Consider the following 22717-nt stretch of genomic DNA (forward strand, 5'->3'; position numbering starts at 1 on the left):
GTCGCGTCAGGTTAGGGCGAGGTACAGGTCAGGACAGGCAGAGTGGTCACGAATTGGCGTGTGTACCCCAGCAGGTCAGTACCCAGACCCTCCGGTCTCCCCAGGAACAAGCCCAGTAGTAGTCAGGGTGGCGGTTCTGGATTTTACCAGGGTTCCCAGGACAGGCAGAAGTAGTCAGCGCGTGGCGCCGGTATGTGACACCGGAACTACAGTGTCAGGGAAAGCAGAGTGGAGAATGTCGGATGCGGTGGCGCGGTACAGCAGGTCAGGACAGGCCCGCAGAGTGTCAAGTGGACGAACAACGGATCGGGAGCGTATACAGCGGAGCGTCCAGGACAAGCCAGAGGTGCGGTCAGTGTGGTGCTTGGGTACCAGGGTCAGGACAGGCAGAGTAGTCAGGAGGGTGGGTCAGGGTCAGGAACAGGCAGAAGTAGTCAGTGGCGGGTACAGGGTCAGGACAGGCCTAGAGTAGGTCAGTGGTGGGGGTACAGGGTCAGGACAGGCAGAGGTGGTCTGCGAGCAGGCGGTGATACAGAGTCAGGACAAGCAGAGTAGTCAGGAGGCGGGGGTACAGAGGTCAGGACAGCAGAGACCAGGTAGTCAGGTGGCGGGATACAGCGGTCAGGACAGGCAGAGTGGTCGGGGCGGTATACAGAGTCAGGACAGAGCAGAGTAGTCAGGAGGGTGTGGTCAGGGTCAGGACAGGGCAGAAGTAGTCAGTGTGGGCGCGGGTACAGGGTCAGGACAGGCCAGAGTAGTCAGGAGGGTGGGTAGAGGGTCAGCGACAAGCAGAGTGGTCAGGAGGCTGGGTACAGGGTCAGGACAGGCAGAGTAGTCGGGGCGGCGTACAGTCCGGTCAGGACAGGCAGAGTAGTCAGGTGGGCAGGTACAGGGCCAGGACAAGCAGAGTGGTCAGGAGGGCGGGTACAGGGTCAGGCCAGGCAGAGTAGTCAGGAGGGCGGGTACAGGGTCAGGACAGGCAAGGATCAAAAACCAGGAGGATGTGAAAAAGAGAGGCTGGGAAAAGACAGGAGCTGACAGGACCAAAGCTGGTAAACTTGACAAACAAGACTAACTGGCAACAGACAAACAGAAAACATAGGTATAAATACACAGGGGATAATGGGGAAGATGGGCGACACCTGGAGGGGGTGGAGACAAGCACAAGGACAGATCAGGGCGTGACAGAAAGTGTATGAGGGTGCCGGTAGAGCTATATAGTGGAATGGGGGGGTCAGGTGAATTAAGCGATGTCTAAATACCGGATCCATAGCCTCTGCACGTATGAGCAATATATATCAACATTATTAGCGCCGGCTTTCAAAACCATGTGTCCTGTCCACGCCATAGCCTTTTGATCTGGTTAAGCTCATACTTTACACAGACATGAGACGTGGCGATATCTATGAGGGGATGAAGCGCTGGGTATGGTGCACAGCTGGTAGGCTATAGCTAAAGGGATAAAGAAGCATGGTACAATAATTTGTTTACGATTACGTGGTTAAGGTGAGAAAAAGACGTGAAAGACCATGTGGATCCCACCACTGACAGAAATATAGCGATTGAGGCGAAGCAGCCGGAGCGGGATTTGAACCAGCAACCATGCAGTTTCAGAATGAGCTGACTACCACCAGTGCCATAAAGGTTCATATTGTACCACTTGGCAGAGGCCATGGTACACTCACATATAAAGAAGCTACTATAACATTGAAGGATTGTTGTGACAAGGTAACAATCTGTCATTCTGCCCCTGAGCAAAGCAGTAAACCCACTGTTCCCCAGGCATCGATTAAGGCAGCCCCCAGCACCTCTCTGATTCAGGGGGATTGGGTTAAATGCAGAAGACACAGTTCAGTTGAATGCATTCAGTTGTACAACTGACTAGGTATCCCCCTTTTCCTTTCCTTTCCTTCTCTGGATACAAAGTAAATCATGCTGACATACAAATTAGGAAATTACACACGTCTACTCTCACTAATCCCAACGTCTAAAGGTGTGGACAAGGTCATCTCAATAAAAGTATTGCAGTCCTCCACCTCCAAGCGTACTCAGCCAAAAACATTTAGGCACTACTAATCAAATGCTATAAAGCCTGATCAGGAGGTTAAATGAAGCGTGGCTGTGTAAATTAATATGCATGATTACTGATGTTTGATCAAACTCAGGATTTCATGGTCTCTCACCTCTCATTTCCCTGTCTCTCTCTGCAGAACATCTGTCCAACATCTGCCTGGCAGTATGACTGGACATCCTCTGCTCTCCTGGAGGAGTGAGGTGTCCTGGGGTGCTAAACTATCCCTATCCCTTATCGGAATAGTCTCTTCTCCTCAAATTCACACCACAAAATCCTCTTCAACATCATTAATAATGCAGGACCTTCCACAGCCATACATTCTCATGTGGAATTCATCCCAAACACACTGAAGCAAGTGTGGGCTTGACTGAGAATTTAATCTAAGGTAAATACTTGGATCTCAGCCAGAAGTAACGTAGGTCTAAAGTGGTTTGTACGTGCGTGCGTGCATCAAATCATTGCTTCATCACATACACAGTTAACAGCAGGTATATAAGGTGCAGTGAAATGCTTGTGTGCTAGTTCCTGAACATTGCAGTACAATAACCAATATCAATAATAACAATAACACGTAATAAAAGAGGTAGTATGCATAGTAATAAACTGATATGTATACTATATATATATATATATATACATATGTATATATATATAGTGACATATCAGGATTATATATATATATCTAGACCCCTTGACTTTTTCCACATGTTGTTACGTTACAGCCTTATTCTAAAACGGTTTAAATTAAATGTTTTCCTCATCATTCTACACACAATACCCCATAATGACGAAGCGAAAACAGGTTATTAGAAATGTTTGCTAATTTATTMAAGATAAAAAACAGAAATACCTTATTTACATAAGTATTCAGACCCTTTGCTATGATACTTGAAATTGAGCTCAGGTGCATCCTGTTTCAATTGATCATTCTTGAGATGTTTCTACAACTTGATTGCAGTCCATCTGTGGTAAATTCAATTGATTGGACAACATTTGGAAAGGCACACACCTGTCTATATAAGGTCCCACACTTGCTCTGACAGTGCTTGTCAGAGCAAAAACCAAGCCATGAGGAATTGTCCGTAGAGCTCCGATGCAGGATTTTGTAGAGTCACAGATCTGGGAAAGGGTACCAAAAAAATGTCTGCAGCATTGAAGGTCCGCAAGAACACAATGGCCTCCATCATTCTTAAATGGAAGAAGTTTGGAACCACCAAAAAAACAAAGGCCCTTGTGGGAGAAGGGCCTTTGTCAGGGAGGTGACCAAGAACCCGACGGTTACTCTGACAGAGCTCCAGGGTTCCTCTGTGGAGATGGGAGAACCTTCTAGAAGGAAAACCATCTCTGCAGCACTCCACCAATCAGTCCTTTACGGTAGAGTGGCCAGACAGAAGGAGGTTTATTGGACCTTCCTTAGAATGTCTTGGTTCTGTTTACTGATTGACTGGGTCAGCGAAGAGGCAATCCTAACCAATCAAGTATCCCTTACATATGCAGGGCATCAGCAGGGCATGAACCATGAGCTCTATTGCTCCATAGCTATGTAAAGTAAACCTCCCTCCACCAATATCTTATCTGACCCATTATCTGTCCATATTAAATCAAACAGGCTGTACTGTAAGTCTTACACACACACAGAGAGAATGGCTTACATCAAGTCAAACAACAGATGATTTCAACATATACAAACCATATGTGGCACTTACAGTACCGTACTCAGCCTCCTTGCTGTGCTTTATGTACTGTGACTGTGCTGTATATCCTTCATATCTGTGGGCGAGCCATGTGAATATGTGTGAACATGTGAATAGAGGAGTATTTCACAGATATTTAATGTGTGTTTTCATAACGGTGAGAACAGAAGCCTGCTTATAAGCGAGAGTGCTGTCTCTAAAGTAGACAGCTCTGACAGGACACTTGACAGAGTTTGCCCCAGAGTGGATGGTCTGCGTATGTTACCGAGAATCAATGTGTTTAGTTATGTAATGATGGCTGGATCTGGAATACTACACTTTGACTCGTCCTGTGTAAGCACTAAGCACATCCAACGGCACGATAGAAAATCAAAAGTGAATCATAACTGACGAATCGTGAAGGGAAGCGAAAACACTTCTCGACACAGTGTGAGCCAAAGAAAGCACATGCTCTTCAGTCAGAGTTGTGAAGCAGCTGGAGTTTGTGTGTTACTGTGTGTTACTGCAGTTTAGCCCAATCAGTGTGTTTCCGGCCCTGCCTGAAGAATCAGAACCATATGAGAGTCTGAACACATGCTGTAGAACCACATGGAGGCTCTTGTCTGTTCTCTACTAATGTTGATGCACTTTTTAAACCATAGAGGTATCACTCCATCTAGATTTTATAGCTACAGTAAATGTTATGATTGTCATCATAATTCTGGTAGGAAAGACTTTTGAATGTCATGTGGTGCAGAATAACAATGTCCATTAGAGTTGTGCCGAGTAGTCGTAACGGATATGGGCAATTTTCTGGATAAGGTTGTGATCCGAGTATTTTTTTTAAATGATCTGTGATAGAAAAAAAAGAAATGTTTGTGTGCCAACACGCATCTTTCTCATGTCAGTCAGTCAAGTGAGGTGCTAGGTGGTCTAAATAACTCCATTTGGTAGTTTGCCTGTCTGTAAAGAGAAGGGCGGGCTGTATGTTGATCCTGCTTCTCTGATTGGATAGAGTGAAGCTGTACTTCTCTGTCCACTCACTTCATAATTTCACCCGATCATATTCACTACTGTTTTGGTGTGATCATTCAGACTGCAAAAATACTTGTTTACTGTTCTATTTAGGTTGTTAACCAATTTATAAGAGCAATAAGGCATCTCAGGGGTTTACATAGCCAATATACCACAGCTAAGGGTTGTATCCAGGATCTCGGCTTCGCGTCGTGCATAAGAATAGTCCTTATCCATGGTATATTTAAGCAATAAGGCCCGAGTGGGTGTGGTATATGGCCAATATAACATGGCTAAGGGCTGTTCTTATGCACAATGCAACGCAGAGTGCTTGGATACAGCCCTTAGCCGTGGTATATTGGCGGGCCTTAATGCTTAAATATATAGGGCATATGGAAAGTAATCAGATCCCTTGAATTTTTCCACATTTTATATATGAGCTCCAGAGTTCCTCTGTGGAGATAGGAGATTCTTCCAGAGAGACAACCATCTCTGCAGCACTCCACCAATCAGGCCTTTATTGTAGAGTGGCCAGACACAAGCCACTCCTCAGTAAAAGGCACATGACAGCCTGCTTGGAGTTTGTCAAAAGGCACCTAAAGACTCTCAGACCATGGGAAACAAGATTCTCTTGTGTGATGAAATAAAGATTGAACTCTTTGGCCTGAATGCCAAGTGTCACATCTGGAGGAAACCTGGCACCATCCTTATGGTGAAGCATGATGGTGGCAGCATCATGCTGTGGGGATGTTTTTCAGTGGCAGGCACTGGGAAACTAGTCAGAATTGAGGCAAAGATTAACTGAGCAAAGCACAGATCTTTGATTAAAACCTACTCGTGCGCTCAGGACCTCAGACTGAGGTGAAGGTTCACCTTCCAACAGGACAAAGACCCTAAGCACACAGTCAAGACAACGCAGAAGTGGCTTCGGGACAAGTCTCTGAATGTCTTTGAGTGGCCCAGCCAGAGCCCGGACTTCAACCCGGTCAAACATCTATGGAGACCTGAAAATAGCTGTGCAGTGACACTCTCCATCCAGCCTGACAGAGCTTGAGAGGATCTGCAGAGAAGAATGGGAGAAACTCCCCAAATACAGGTGTGCCAAGCTTGTAGCTTCATACCCAAGAAAACTCGAGGCTGTAATCACTGCCAAAGGTGCTTCAACAAAGTACTGAGTAAAGGGTCTGAATACTTATGTAAATGTAATATTTCCAGTTTTTTTTTTATTTTACAAATGTGTCAACATAAAAAAAAAAAAAACAGTTTTTGCTTTGTCTTTATGAGGTATTGTGTGTAGATTGAGGGAAAAAAACGATTTAATCAATTGTAGAATAATGATGTAAAGTAACAAAATATGGACAAAGTCAAGGGGTGTGAATACTTTCCGAATGCACTGTACCACACCGCCTCAAGCCTTATTGCTTAAATATAGCTCACTTTATCCACCGGAGGTGTCCAGTCAGAGCTGCTATACTAAAGCTGTCCAGTAATGCAATAAACACTGGTTACATTTCACCATTTGTTACTTTAATTAAAAAGCTGTGATTAAAGTACTAACGCAAAGCAAAAGATCTTCAGACATAGTATACATTTTTGGTATTTAATGAGTAACAAAATCCATAACATACAGTAAACATAAAATATCTCTATAAAATATAATGGAATGCCTCTTCTTGTAGACATGTCGGTCTTTGTTTCTTTATTTTTTTAATAATCACTGCTAGGATTGGAACCCTTACAATGTAATATCAAGTTCAATCAAGTTTATTTTATATAGCCCTTCGTACATCAGCTAATATCTCGAAGTGCTGTACAGAAACCCAGCCTAAAACCCCAAACAGCAAGCAATGCAGGTGTAGAAGCACATACATATGCATCYAATCAGATAACACGATGACTCATGACAACGTATCAAACTAAATATGTTTGCTACCACACAGAAATAGCATTGTACACATAAATGTTTAGGACATATCCAACTAGGGATAGAGGTTTGACATCTGTTCAATATTTGAATAGTATCATACATTTTTGTTGGATATCAGGATATTGAAAATACTTGTGTTTTTTTTACTTAAGGACTCTRTTCAATCAGTTCCGCTTTAGCCGACATCCGCATAGTGGTTGTTTTGGCGGTGTCTGAGGTGGAACTGGAATGCAGACTAACAGAAAATAAGTGAAACTTGACAAATTATCCAACGGATTATGATAATTTGCTTGTAAGAAAAAGGGGGAGATGCAAAAACATTAATTTGTTTTAATTCAATTTGCTCTTTTTCGTGTTGATAGTCTGCAGCATTTATACACATCTGTCCAGCATTGTGGCTGTGGCTGCCTACACATGGATGCAGTAAAGCTGTGTTTGGTTATTGGTCATAAAGCCCTCACTGTCTGTGCTGTGGTGTGGTCTGTGTGCTGATGCAGCGTCCCTGATGCCATATGAAGCACACGTGTCTCACTATTATCTCTAATGCTAATATTAGCCATAACGTATTGTATAGTTACAGCTATGCTATATGTGGTGAAAGAGATATCGAGGCTGTGTCAACACTCCAACCTAGCTTCCTTTCCTTGTCTCTTCTCCTTAAATGATCACTGTTCTGAAAACTCAACATTTTCTGAGACAATTCCGGGACCTCTCTAGTCATTCTAGGTCAGGGGTCACAGAAGGAGGGAGATGAGGAAAGGGAGCTGGTTCAAAGTATTATGAGATTGAAGTAGACAGCAAGACTGGTGTCACAGAGCAAGGGACTCTCATTTACAATGAGGCAGCTTTATGAACACAGACATTACTGAAATGGACTTCTGAATACACAACACAATGATTTAAAAACATAGAAATTACAAAATTGGAAAGTCGAAGCATACCATAAATATGTTATAATATATCTAAAGTTGAACAATAACAATCTCACAATGATAATATATGTACAGTATTTCAATGCCCTTCTAACTATTTACAAAGTGGACTTTAAGGTCCACACATAGCGTACGCACACACACACACACACACCTCTAGCAGTTTAAAAAATAATGCAGCTATTGGGTGAACTCTATATACAATCACTGCTGCAGCTCGAATACAGGCAATGCTAGGACAGACCGTTCTGTGAGCTTGTGTGGCCTACCACTTCGCGGCACTTCGGGCAGCTGAATGAAGTGCACCWACCGCAAACAGCGTGACAATTAAGAACGCAAGGCTTTATCGTTGGGCTTTTTACAGAAATGTTTGGCGATCGACTAGGAAATCCTTGGAGATGGACCAGTTGGTGACCACTGATCTAGACTATGTTCTAAATGTTCTTGATGTGTTTTTGAGTTCCAGAGTGTGTTCTAGAGTTCAGTCTCAGATCTGTGGTGTGTTCTCCACAGCGACGGCAGAGTACTCTGTCTCAGAGACATGGGTCTGTTCTATGAGCCTGGCCAGGCCTGTACGTGTGGAGTACTTAAAGATGAAGGCCTTCATCAGGTCGTAGCGGTAGTTCCTGTTGATGAAGTTGTAGAGGATGGGGTTGAAGCAGCAGTGGAGCAGGGACAGACACTGGGTGAGATGCAGCGCCACGTAGAGGGCGTTCTCCAGCCCACAGCTCAGAGGAACCAGGCCCAGCAGGGAGAGGGCATCGGCCAGGAGCACCCCGTGGTAGGGCCCCCAGCAGCCGAGGAACACCACTATGTAGGCCAGGATCACCCTGCGGCTCACACAACGCTCCTGCTCCACTGCCGAGGAGGAAAAGGAGGAGGAGGAGAGTGCTTTGGCCAGGAGGGCATAGGCCAGAGCAATGACAGGGAAGGGGATGATGAAGCCAAGCAGTATGAAGCTCAGCTGGACCCCTACCATCCACTCCCTAGGGTGTTCCTCTGGGTACACCGGCCTGCACAGCACTACCTCCCCTTGTGATGACCTCAGAGCCCGCAGGAAGTAAGTGTCCGGCAGGGAAGCCACCAGAGCCAGGAGCCACACCCCCATGCACACGCCGTGGCGAATCAGCTTCCGGCGCCGGCCCCCATCCTCACTGTCGGCCGGCCGCGTCACGCTCAGGTAGCGGTCGACGCTCATACAGGCCAGGAAGAAGATGGAGCTGAAGAGGTTAACGGAGAAGAGCAGGTGGGTGAGCTTACACGCCAACTCGCTGAAGGGCCAGTGGCCGTGCTGTGCCAGGGAGCTCACCCACACGGGCAACGTGACGCACACGCACAGGTCAGCTGCCGCCAGGTGGGCGATGTATAGGTGGGTCTCGTGGCGAGGGGAGGAGCCGGAGGTGGTGCGCTGGGCGCGGATGTTGATCCAGAGGACGAGGCCGTTGGCGGCCAAACCAACCACGAAGATGAAGACGTAGAGGATGCACATGGAGTGGAGCAGGGCGCTGCGGTCGAAGGCCGTGGGACAGCCACCCATCTCCACGCGCGTCCCGTTCTCCAGGAGGCCTGTGAGGTTCAGGTCCTCCCACGTGTCGAACAGCTCATCCAGATCGAAGCTGTTCATCCTTCTGCCGTTTGCTGGGAACAATCACACACACCTCACTGATCTGGGATCTGTAGAGACAAGAAGACAGCAGCCCATCAGTCCTGATCTCAATCTGTCTGTTTGCCATGTCATAGTAAATGTTTGAACTATATTTAGAGAGCGCTGCCCTGAGTTCCTTTGACTTTTATTAACAAGATCTCAACCCATCAGTCCTGACCTCACTCCGTTCCTGGGGCAGAGCTAGATCAGAAAAGCAATTCACTTCTTCACAGAGCCCTGCATTCTACAGTATGTTATGAGATCTAATAAGCACCCAAATGAAATTACCAAAAAAAACACACATAGCTTTTTATTATATACACCACCAGATCTGAAGAAATCTAAATGTAGTTAACTCTTAAAACAATGATTTATTCATTCATTCATAATGGCTCTGTTGTTTTGGGATGATTGAGGAGTGACTGCCAAAGCTGTCTTTTGCCATCCAGTCAGAGAGCTATGTTGCCATTTGTCCAAAAAACACAACATCCCGATTAAAATGTGAGGAAGTGGGATCTGTAACCCAAACATTGTGTATTTTCTCAACTTTCCTTGCATTCCCAGATCCAGCGTCAGTCGGGATGAGAAACCCGATGCCGTTTTAAATAATTCTCCCCCTTTTCGTGCTCGTTACAAGGGAAACATTAGCCTCTGCAACTCCAGAAAGAGAAGAGCTGTCATCGCAAGAGGATCAAAGGACAGCTCTGTCATAACCACAACTATGTAATCTGAAAACATTTGAGACTAATCATATACAGTACACACACACATGCAAAGGGATCCTACACACTCATGCAACATGCATCATGAACACTTACACACACGCACACACAGCTCAATATTTTATTACAGCACAACCTCTGACCTCTCTGTATGTCTGATTATGATTGGTCCTCTTACACTCAGGTATGATGTCTCTCTTCCCCTGACAGTCACATCATGACGGGAGGGATGTGAGGGATGKAAGAACAAACCCTAAACATGAAAACCTGTCACGCCCTGACCATAGAGAGCCCTTGTTTCTCTATGGTGTAGTAGGTCAGGGCGTGACTAGGGGGTATTCTGGTTTAAAATTTCTATGTTGTGTTCTAGTTTATATTTTCTATAATGGTGTTTTGTATGGTTCCCAATTAGAGGCAGCTGGTAATCGTTGTCTCTAATTGGGGATCATATTTAAGTAGCTATTTTTCCCACCTGTGTTTGTGGGATATTGTATTGTGCATGTAGCACCACGTAGTCACGCATCGTTGTTCGTTTATTGATTTATTGTTTTTTTGCTTAAGTTTCACTTTGAAATAAATATGTGGAACTCAACATCATCTGCGCCTTGGTCCCGTTCTTACGACAACCGTGACAAAACCATGAGTGATATAACCTCTCCTTTTCCTCCTAATTGGCACACATGTCCACAGACTGAGACATCAGAGCCRGGTTATTAGTGTTTGCCACTAGTGCCGGCTGTACAACAGGTTACACACTAATTTCCAGCTGGGTACATTTTCCACGTATACTGAACAAAAATATAAACGCAATATGCAACAATTTCAAAGACTTGACTGAGTTACAGTTCATTTAAGGAAATCAGTCAATTGAAATAAATTAATTAGGCCCTAGTATATGGATTTCACATGACTGGGCAGCGGTTCAGCCATGGGTGGGCCTGGGAGGGCATAGGCCCAACCACTTGGCAGCCAGGCCCGCCCACTGGGGAGCCATAATTGTGGCAATTCATATCTTACTATAAAATACTTTAATCTCAAGAGAGGACAGGTTAATTGTCAAAAAAGGTTTAAGTTGTCTTACCTAAAAAATAGTCCTGATCATATAAGCCTAGAATATATCCMAAAAAACAAACAATACACTGAATGAATACATTTTCAGGATCCTGGCTGGCTACTTTTTCTATTTGGCTGGCTACTCTGTGGGCTTCTGGAAAACACTGGGTTACCAGGGGGTTTAACTACTTTAGACCCGGTCCAGCCACGGTCAAAGACAGTCAGCGCCGCTGGGCGACACAGCGTGTTAAAGTGCATTGAAACGTGACCGCTTAGAGCAGCTGGGTGTGTGAGAGCTGTGTGAGAGTGTGTGACCGCAGAACACCACGTTGCCCACGCCAAGTTGTCTGCGATATCTGTGACTGAGTGTGTTAGTGCATGTACCTGGAGCAGGTGCCAGTAGATGTGTGTGTTGTGTTAGGGCTGTCTGTGGTTTCAGCTCATTCTTTCAGCGATCATGGCGCTATTCAATCGATAGCCCCTTTCAGTGCTATTTGGCACTTGACCACTTCACCTCTGGCACACAACCTCAAATCAAATAATTTGTATTGGTCACATACACATGGTTAGCAGATGTTATTGCGAGTGTAGCGAAATGCTTGTGTTTCTAGTTCGACAGTGCAGCAATATCTAACAATTCCACAACAACTACCAAATACACACAAATCTAAGTAAATTAATGGAATAAGAACATATAAATATATGGATGAGCAATGACAGAGCAGCATAGGCAAGATGCAATAGATGGTATAAAATAAAGTATATACATATGAGATGAGTAATGCAAGATATGTAAACATTATTAAAGTGACGAGTGATCCAGTTATTAAAGTGGCCAATGATTTCAAGTCTATATGTAGGCAGCAGCCTCTCTGTGTTAGTGATGGCTGTTTAACAGTCTGATGGCCTTGAGATAAACAGCTTATTTCAGTCTCTTGGTCCCAGCTTTGATGCACCTGTACTGACCTCGCCTTCTGGATGGTAGCGGGGTGAACAGGCAGTGGCTCGGGTGGTTGTTGTCCTTGATGATCTTTTTGGCCTTCCTGTGACATCGGGTGCTGTAGGTGTCCTGGGGGGCAGGTAGTTTGCCCCCGGTGATGCGTTGTGCAGATTGCACCACCCTCTGGAGAGCCTTGCAGTTGTGGGCGGTGCAGTTGCCGTACCAGGTGGTGATACAGCCCGACAGGATGCTCTCAACTGTGCATCTGTAAAAGTTTGTGAGGGTTTTAGGTGACAAGCCAAATTTCTTCCGCCTCCSGAGGTTGAAGAGGCGCTATTGCGCCTTCTTCACCACACTGTCTGTGTGGGTGGACCATTTCAGTTTGTCCGTGATGTGTACGCCGAGGAACTTAAAACTTTCCACCTTCTCCACTGCTGTCCTGTGATGTGGATAGGGGGGTGCTCCCTCTGCTGTTTCCTTAAGTCCACGATAATCTCCTTTGTTTTGTTGACGTTGAGTGAGAAGTTGTTTTCCTGACACCACACTCCGAGAGCCCTTACCTCCTACCTGTAGGCTGTCTCGTCATTGTTGGTAATCAAGCCTACTACTGTTGTGTCATCTGCAAATGTAACGATTGAGTGTGAGGCATGCATGGCCACGCAGTCATGGGTGAACAGGGAGTACAGGAGGAGGCTGAGCACGCACCCTTGTGGGGCCCCAGTGTTGAGGATCAGTGAAGTGGAGATGTTGTTTCCTACCTTCACCACCGGGTGGCCCGTCAGGAAGTCCAGGACCCAATTGCACAGGGCGGGGTTGAGACCCAGGGCCTCAAGCTTAATGATGAGCTTGGAGGGTACTATGGTGTTAAATGCTGAGCTATAGTCAATGAAGAGCATTCTTACATACAGTAGGTATTCCTCTTGTCCAGATGGGATATGCCAGTGTACAGTGTGATGGCAATTGCATCGTCTGTGGACCTATTTGGGCGGTAAGCAAATTGAAGTGGGTCTAGGGTGACAGGTAAGGTGGAGGTGATATGATCCTTGACTAGTCTCTCAAAGCACTTCATGATGACAGAAGTGAGTGCTACGGGGCGATAGTCATTTAGTTTAGTTAGCTTTGCTTTCTTGGGTATAGGAAAAATGGTGGCCATCTTGAAGCATGTGGGGACAGCAGACTGGGATAGGGAGACATTGAATATGTCCGTAAACACTCCAGCCAGCTGGTCTGCACATGCTCTAAGGCTTGGGATGCCGTCTGGGCCGGCAGCCTTGCGAGGGTTAACACGTTCAAATGTCTTACTCACATCGGCCACGGAGAAGGAGAGCCTACAGTTCTTGATAGCAGGCTGCGTCGGTGGCACTGTATTATCCTCAAAGCGGGCAAAGAAGGTGTTTAGTTTGTCTGGAAGCGAGCCGTCGGTGTCCGTGACTTCTTGCCCTTTACTACAGTAGTTTTGTCATTCTCCCTAATAGCAGCAGCTGCACACTTTTCTCTTGCTCTTTCTCCTTCCTCCCCCTCTCATCTGCCCCTCAAAGCAAAAGGGGAAAATTCAGATCACAAGCCTTTAGTTTCACCACACTCCAAACACCCAATGAGGCTGAGCTGGTTACAACATAGATAGACTACCTACCATGAGAGCTAGCAGGGCCTAAAATTAACRCATGCGGGTAGATTTTAGCACTGGCAGGTAAGATGTCTGTCAGGGCTTCACATTGTGAGCATTTCACTCACATTATTTTGTGAATAAAAATAGTCAAGTGTGATCACATGTATAGTCAAGTAGGATTATTTATAGTTAAAGAAATGCCTCAGTAGCTGTTTTCAAAGTATTTCTGCCGTTTTGTTTCATAGCTGGTAAATGAATCGCACTACAACTGCCTGGCTGGCGGCTGTGAACACGTGAAGTGCTGATTGAAAGATCGATTTTTAGAAGCGCTGTGCACAGGCATAACAGTTGGTCTAATTTACTTGAAACAAAAGTCTATAGAAGTGACATTTTGTCCTTGTGTTTCTTGGCTATTTACATTGTTTTGTTGACAAGCTAGTTTGTTTTTCTATGTTTGAGTTTCAACTGCTACGGATGAGAAGACAATGCCTCTAGTCTAGTCAGACTCGATCTCACAAGTGCAAACATGACTCAAATCGCGCTACCACGGTAACCTCCCGCAGTTAAGGGGGCAGGTGAACAAGCTGGTCTCGTCTGTGATTTAAAAAAAAATATTATTTCACCTTTATTTAACCAGGTAGGCCAGTTGAGAACAAGTTCTCATTTACAACTGCGACCTGGCCAAGATAAAGCAAAGCAGTGCGACAAAAACAACAACACAGAGTTACACATTACACAAATATATTTTGGTTAAAAAGTTGTTTTTTAAAATAAAATTAAACAATATACCACATGACTTCTTACTAGTAACACAGTTCTTGTTCTAGAAACATTACAAAGCATGATCATCAGTTTGTGTTTCATTTGTGTAATTTTAGCCAGAAAACAATATTTTGATTGGTAAAAAATCTGATTGACAGGTAGATTTTTTAATCTACCTGACACGGTAAGTAAGGCCAAAAAGTAAAGTAAGGCCAAAAAGTAAATGTTATGCCCTGCTCAAAGCCAGTATGTATGAACTTGAGCATTATATTATTATATTTGGCACCACTGTAAGGGTGGCTGTATCTTATTATCGCTGATGATTACACATTAGGCAAGCAGCATGCAGGGCCGATGATGCATTACAATACAAGACAAAAAGAGAGCAATGAAAGCTGTTTATCTGTGTTAGCCCAAGACCAGAGAATGCTGCAGGTGCGACAATAAAAGATTGACAGTCTCTCTTGCTGGAAGAGTTCTCTCCTGTTGGTTTAGGCTTTTGTGTTGTAAAAGAAAGGACTCAAAGGAGAGGGATCACGGGATGGCCCACAAACATCCATCTACACTAAATTACTCAAAGTAGGTGGACATCTGCTCGTCGAACATCTCATTGCAAAATAATGGCCATTAATATGGAGTTGGTCCCCTCTTTGCTGCTATAACAGCCTTCCATTCAGCCACAAGAGCATTAGTGAGGTTAGTCACTGATGTTGGGCGATTAGTACTGGCTCGCAGTCAGCGTTCCATATTGATCCCAAAGGTGTTCGATGGGGTTGAGGTCAGGGCTCTGTGCAGGCCAGCGAGCTTTACACCCCTCCAGCCGATGCTTGGCATTGTGCATGGTGATCTTAGGCCTGTTTGCGGCTGCTCGGCCATGGAAACCCATCTCATGATACTCCCGACGAACAATTATTGTGCTGGCGTTGCTTCCAGAGGCAAACTGGAACTCGGTAGTGAGTGTTGCAATCAAGGACTATCAATTTTTACGCTCTACGCACTTCAGCACTCAAGGGTCCCGTTCTGTGAGCTTATGTGGCCTACCACTTCGCGGCTGACCTGTTGATGCTCCTAGACGTTTCCACTTCACAATAACAGCACATACAGATGACCGGGGCAGCTCTAGCGAGGCAGAAATTTGACGAACTGACTTGTTGGAAAGGTGGCATCCTATAGAGGTGCCACGTTGAAAGTCACTGAGCTCTTCAGTAAGGCCATTCAATGTTTGTCTATGGAGATTGCATGGCTGTGTGTTCAATTTTATACACCTGTCAGCAACAGATGTGGCTAAAATAGCCGAATCCACTRATTTGAAGGGGTGTCCACATACTTTGTATATATAGTGTAGCTGCTAAAGCAAAATGAGATGAGGAAGCGGAACTCTTTAGTCTTAGTTATATATTTGCTATATTGGGAACTTTTTGTACCCAAGCACCTCAAATCGAATCACATTTATTACATTTTTACTATACTATTAGATTATCCATGTGTCACAATTATTATTTTATAAATGCCTTATAATTCTATCAGAAAATAATTGTTTATAGGCAAGGGAACTACTACATTTTAATCAGTGAGACACACTTATGTTGAGTAAAACACACAATTGTCTTGGGTAATTCCACGACATGAGTCCCTTGAGGGTAGTGTAACTTGGTGGATTTTTTTTTTTACTTCATAAAAACATGTTTTCCCATCTCAAGAGGTTAAATAATAAAATGACTATAACACGTCCCTATTAATTGCCAAATAAAGTAACATTGTTGACTGTAACAGGGTTGGAGTTCATCTTAAATCAGCCATAAATCCCCTTAGGCCTTTTCACACTGCATTGTTCATAGCCCCAGGCTTAACCTGTACATATAAGCATTTGTTAACCCGGGCTAAACTTTAGCCCTGGGCTAAGGATTCACACTTGTATACCAACGTCCTGGGCTAACAGACGAACACACATGGAACCAACATTCTATCTCTACCAAGCGACCAATGTTATAAGCATTAAGGCATTTATTAACCCATTATTTCCTCTTGCTTCTAGACTTCGATTTCCAACAGCGATGGTTTGTATAAACCTTCCTGTCTGCCTGTCAGACCTCGGAAAAAAATGTTTCGCTTTTGAAATGTAATGTTGCCCCTGTACAGAGAATGCTGTGCATGGACGAGACATTAACTTTTCTGATCTATGCGAAATCATGCAACAATATTATTATTATAATGGTTTGCTAGCATATATCCAATTAAATATCAATAGAAAAGCTATGAAAACTGATGACAATTGAGCGTTTTCTGCCCGTTCAGTTGTAGAATTTGTGGAGCAGTTGGCTAGAAAAATAAGACGTCAGCCAGCCTCCATAGCAACCGTTTTTGTTAACCATAGCAACCAATGTTTTTGCATGGACGAAAGTATTTCGTTTTTTTGTCAGGTTTTTGTCCTCAGATGGAAAGATGAAATCGTATACATTGACTTATTAAAATAGTGTGAGGAACGCATCACAGGATGTGCAAATTAAGTGCAGCTTTTGTAGTTGGACAGAACATTTCATGTGTTTGTGATTGGACAGAGAACATTTGATGTGTTTGTGATTGGACAGAGAACATTTTATGTGAGTGTGATTATACAGAGAACATTTCATGTGTTTGTGATTGGACARAGAACATTTCATGTGTTTGTGATTGGACAGAGAACATTTGATGTGTTTGTGATTGGACAGAGAACATTTTATGTGAGTGTGATCATACAGAGAACATTTCATGTGTTTGTGATTGGACAGAAAACATTTCATGTGTTTGTGATTGGACAGAGAACATTTTATGTGTGTGTGATTATACAGAGAACATTTCATGTGTTTGTGATTATACAGAGAACATTGTATGTGTTGTTCTTGACCCCGTTTCACACTGGCTACTTAGTGGCACCGTGCTTCTGGGCTAGGGTTGGTGCTATCCCACATTAGAATGTGCAAGTGTGAACACTTGCATTAGCCACGGACTAAAATCTCCCTTAGTCCAGGGCTGGTGAGGCTCTTAGTCCTGGGCTAAAGTGCTATGTGAACGTGCCCCTTGTGACCTGTTGTGTGCAACAGCGAGCAGTAATTGAATGCAAGCCTCAATGTTTTTTTCTTGTTCAAACATTTTTAGCCCGTCTATCTATGGGTAACAGGGTTGACATGTTATGCTTAACCCACTCAGTTTCCACCACAAAACACCAGAAAATGGCCAAAAAGAGTTGAACCAGTTCACCTGCTTTTACATTTGACTAATAGACGTTCAAGGCTTCTTTAGATTTTTTCTTTTAATAAGGGTTAGTGTCATCATATTAAAACGAGAGTTCAGTTCACATAACAGGATGTTACGAATTTGCAAAACGTACAATATGTAACAAATTTGCGAAACATACAATGTTATAAATTTGCATACCATATGATATGTTACGAATTCTAGCTAAGTGGCTAACGTTAGCTAGGCGTTAAGGTTAAGTTTAGGAGTTGTATGTGATGAAAGTTGAACTCGCAACCTTTGGGTTGCTAGACGTTTGCGTTATACACCTACCCATACAATCCGACCAACCACCCTACTTTTGTTTTTGCCTTAAGTAACCATCTGTCTTATGTAACCATACCAAACGTAACATATCATCAGGGTTGGGTAGGTTACTTTCTAAATGTAATCCGTTGCAGTTACTAGTTACCTGTCCAAAATTGTAATCAGTAATGTAACTTTTGGATTACCCAAACTCAGTAACTTAATCTGATTACATTMCGTTACTTTTAGATTACTTTCCCCTTAAGAGGCATTAGAAGAAGACAAATGTATGTTACCAATTGAACGACATTATTGCAGGATAAATCAATGTTCAACTTCACATAGCTTCTCATATATGGATGTTACATTTTACTTTATGGGTTGGTTATGTAGGTTTCTTCTAACCCATCACTTTCTACTACATATAATAATACAATTAAATGATATCTTTACATTAAAAACCAGTCTATAAAAATTCCAGTMATTCCAATAAATGTTAAACCCCTTGATCTTCAAGAATAGGACTTGGAAATATGGAAGTATAGATTAGCCAAATTGTTTTACCTGAGAATGACCCCAAAACTAAGGACATTAGCCAGCGCTACTCTGTTTATGATTTTGTTGTCATTGAGGACTGATTGGGGTCATTGATTAGAGTTGAAAAATAAATGCTGCGCTCATGGAATGGCATGCTTTGAGCATTACTGAAAAGTGCTATTTACATGTGAAAAATGAATGCCATATGCTGCAATTGCTATAGGTCTATTGTTTATCTTTTTGTTAGTGACACTTTGATATCTTGATAATATGCAGCTGTTTAAAGGGCAAATCCACAGATGAAACAATAACAAAACAGTCGCCCCGCCTCTGTTTTGGGTAAAAAGCTGAGGGATGGGCCTGGAGAAATGTAACCACTCTCAGATTAATAGTCAGAGCTATGGATGTGAAGACTGACCATACATGATATCAAAATGATTGTTTTAACCATGTTATGAGGCTATACAGTGTTTGTTTACATTTACAATGTTTACAAACATTGTAGGAAAACAAGCTTATATTTTGGGTTCTCATGGAGTGTGACAGTTGAACTAAGCTCATGAGGCATTTATAAGTTATATTCTTCAGTAATCAATGGATATTTATTAGTCCAAAAATGGATGTAGCAACTACAGATTGCCTCTTTAAGTCTATCAAAAGTGTGCGAGTTTGAGCTTGTGTCCATTAGGCCTATGGATTTATTTATTTTATCAGCATGAATTAGATGGAGCAATAAAAGCCCCACTTTTATTCCATAGGCTTGGATCTGCACTGTGCAGCTGTTGCAAGAGTGCATTTTTCACTGTCTGTCCACTGGTTTCAAAAACAATGATGATAGGCAGCTTAAACTTCTTGAATTCAACGACTATTGGTTTCAAATACACATTTAGATTTGTGAACAGCTATCCACAACAACCACAGTCCGTAAGGCGCAAATAGCTAAATGAGAGCGCAGCAATGATTTACATCAATGCGCTATGTAGATATCAATAATAAGTGATATCTGTATCGCCGTAGACTACACCACTGCTGTCATCCTTACCTCCAAGCGTTTATTAAAATTGGATCATCTTTGGATGCCAACAGCATCATTGAAAGACATAGCTTGGACTGTAGCCTACAAAAGCCTGTTCCTGCTATTTTCCCGCGATCCATCAAACACATTTGGTGTGTCATCATAGTGGTCTCTGATTTGTGATCAGACTCGCTCAGGTGGAACAAATTTAAATTTGCGCTTTTTTCCAATGCTGATTTGAATGTCATTGGGAAAACAGAGAAGTGTAAAAAAAAAAAAAAATCCGCAAACATCCTTTCTGAATTTAAAAGTAATCCTCGAAGTAATGATCTAGCTTTTCAAAAGTATCTGTAATCTGATTACAATATTTTTGTTGGTAACGTACCGGATTACACTTTTTTTTAATTGTGTAATTGTTGTAATCCCTTAGATGTAATCCGTTACTCCCCAACCCTGCATATCATACTAAAGGGTGTGTATGTACAGAATAATACAAAATGCACTGAGACCAGTTTGCAAAATGAGTGACAGTTTTAAATTAATCATTAACTGCATGAAATAAATAATAATCTTCAGAAATGACTGACAAAGCAACAAAAATGATTGGGCTTTAAAATGATTGGAGAAATGTTGGGGTTGAGTGGGTTAAAATCTTCTTAGAGGTTGCACAGAGGGCCAATTTTTGCACTTTATAAAGTCTCTGTTCATATTATAAATCTGATTTATAGAATTGTCCATGTATTGTAAATATTAACGGGAACTTCACATTTAATATGACAGGGTTTTAAAATGCAATATAGGTGCACAATTTYTACAAAATAAAATATAAACGGGTCGCAAAAGGGACTCATTTCGTGGAACGACACCTTTACACACGACCTGAAGCCTATCTGAGTGCACATTCAATTCAGTCCCATTGTAATCAGGTTTAAAATCTGCCGTGACAACAAACCACATTCCTTATCAAATGCCAGGGGACTCGGTGTAGTAAACTGGCGGCGCTCATTGAATGGGCACAGCTAATCCGCGCGCCCCGCTGCGAAACAGGATGTCTCTATCTATGGCTAGGATGACTTGAGGAGTTTCAGAGGCCAGTAGTCACATTAGGCTAATATGTTACCCAAAACTCCGCTGCAACAATACACCATTAGCATAACAAATGCAGTGTTTGCTGAAACATAAAACTTGCGTATTGGGCATTTGGTTAAACAAAAAGTGTTTCTGGAACCGACATTTTAGGAGTGCAGCTCTTTGGTCCGCAGCCTCTTGTTATGGAGATGCTCCTGTCAAGTGGTTAGCAAAATAAACTACAATTTATGTAAAATGCCTTACTTGTAAATTGAGAAAAAAATCCCTTACTTGTGGCCTCTTCGAAGAAATGGCACAGTGTCTCTAGTGCGAAGTGATGTTCAGTTACGTTAGGCTTTGTCCGAGATGGGGAGAGATGGTGGTTGTGAGCTCTCCGCTATCTGGCTTTGACTGAGTGGGTGAGTGTCCCGTCTCCTCCCAGCGATAGTGAACCTGGCCTCATACCTCCCACTGCACTTGTTAATATACTGCGTAGTGAGTGATACGCCTTCCAAGGCAAGTCCCGCAACACATTCATTGATGTATCTTACAAGAGTGGAAAATGCGTCAGATTTCCTTCCACTTTACATCCCACAAACAATTGCCCAAGAGACTGAAACACGTTTGTGCTTTGTACACAGCTGGATTTTTGGTGTGCAGACTGCCAAAGAGAGACGCTAATAGTAGTCATATATCATCTGAGATATGTTTATGATAGAAATCTATACTTTTTTGTGTGCACATTCCTCATTTCAATGTATAGCAACTAGACTAATTTTGTTGTCATTTTCATTCTTGTGGTTTGGGTGATAGACCCATCTAACATGTATTGCATTTGCCAATTCAAGCTTGTGGTTGTACCCTATACCATGAATACTGTATTTAAAATGTGTTATTCAATTGTGAGTATGAAAATATGTATTGTTCCCTTCCACACAAATAAAGTTCACAGTCCACACCCGTCTTCTCTCAGTTCCTCTCAACTGTTAGTGACTATTTATGAAACTGAGGTCAACAACATAAAGCTACCCATAGACTCACACCCACAGCCCTCCACTCCCTCAGAGCAACCACAAAAATTAGCTCAACCCAGCCTCTCCAGACATGTGAGACCAAAACCACCCAATATGATTAAAAGATGTACCAACTGAAAAGAATGTATGGCAGTTATAAACTGTCTATTACTTTGAGGTCTGTCTGACATCCTGAGCACAATGTCAAACGCAGTGGATGTGGTATAGTCAAGAAACACCGGCAAAATCATGTGCAAAAATATGACAAAAAACGTTGACTGAGACAAAAAGAGTTAAAGACCGAGTTAGAGACAGAGTTAGAGACAGAGTTAGAGACAGAGTAGAGACATAAGACAGATAAGACTGAGTAGAGACCGGAGTAAGCGAGCAGAGTAGAGACAGAGTTAGAGACAGAGTTAGAGACAGAGTTAGAGACAGAGTAAGAGACAGAGTTAGAGACAGAGTTAGAGACGAGTTAGAGACAGAGACAAAGTTAGAGAACCAGTTAGAGACAGAGTTAGAGACATAGACAGAGTTAGAGAAGACAGCAGAGTTAGAGACAGACACAGAGTTTGAGACAGACACAGAGTTTGAGAGACAGAGACAGAGTTTGAGACAGAGACAGACTTAGAGACAGACTTAGAGACAGACTTAGAGACAACAGAGCTTAGAAGACAGATTAGAGACAGACTTAGAGACAGACTTAGAGACAGACTTAGAGACAGAGTTTAGAGACAGAGTTAGAGACAGACACAGAGTTAGAGAAAGAGACAGTTAGAGACAGAGAGACAGATAAGAGGACAGATTAAGAGACAGAGTTATAGAAAGAGACAGAGTTTAGAGACAGAGACAGAGTTATAGACGGAGACGGAGACGGAGTTAGAGACAGAGAAATAGTTAGAGACAGAGACAGAGTTAGATATAGAGTTAATATAGACCCTGATAGCCCTTCTGACAACCCCCCCACACCCACTSAGGAATATACACAAGACACAGATTGTTCTCCTTATGGACTCAAATGGGAAATATATACAAGAAAAAAAAACTTTGTCCCAAACACAGTGTGTCTAAACTCTGGTGTCCAAACACCCAGCGCCCTAGACCTTCTGTCTGAGGACCAACTAGGTTCACCTAGCCACATAATAATACACCCAGCGCGCCCTAGACCTTCTGTCTGAGGACCAACTAGGTTCACCTAGCCACATAATAATACA

The 22717-nt window shown here is 43.0% G+C and overlaps 1 protein-coding gene across 2 annotated transcripts; it reads right to left on the reverse strand.

Annotated features, from left to right (window-relative positions):
• Nucleotides 1-6266: 6266 nt before the first annotated feature.
• On the reverse strand, nucleotides 6267-20926 carry LOC111979005 (atypical chemokine receptor 3). 2 transcript variants are annotated; one of them, XM_024009276.2, is made up of 2 exons: nucleotides 20782-20926; nucleotides 6267-9294 (listed from the first exon to the last, which is right to left on the reverse strand). In XM_024009276.2, exon 2 carries the CDS (start codon nucleotides 9242-9244, stop codon nucleotides 8108-8110), a length of 1137 nt encoding a protein of 378 aa, XP_023865044.1. In that variant the 5' UTR covers nucleotides 9245-9294; nucleotides 20782-20926; the 3' UTR covers nucleotides 6267-8107. The 2 variants fall into 2 exon arrangements, with proteins under 2 accessions (XP_023865044.1, XP_023865052.1); XM_024009284.2 differs by having other exon boundaries at nucleotides 20755-20926.
• Nucleotides 20927-22717: the final 1791 nt, after the last annotated feature.

This window comes from Salvelinus sp. IW2-2015, linkage group LG2, assembly GCF_002910315.2.
Source record: "Salvelinus sp. IW2-2015 linkage group LG2, ASM291031v2, whole genome shotgun sequence".
NCBI classification, from domain to species: domain Eukaryota; kingdom Metazoa; phylum Chordata; class Actinopteri; order Salmoniformes; family Salmonidae; genus Salvelinus; species Salvelinus sp. IW2-2015.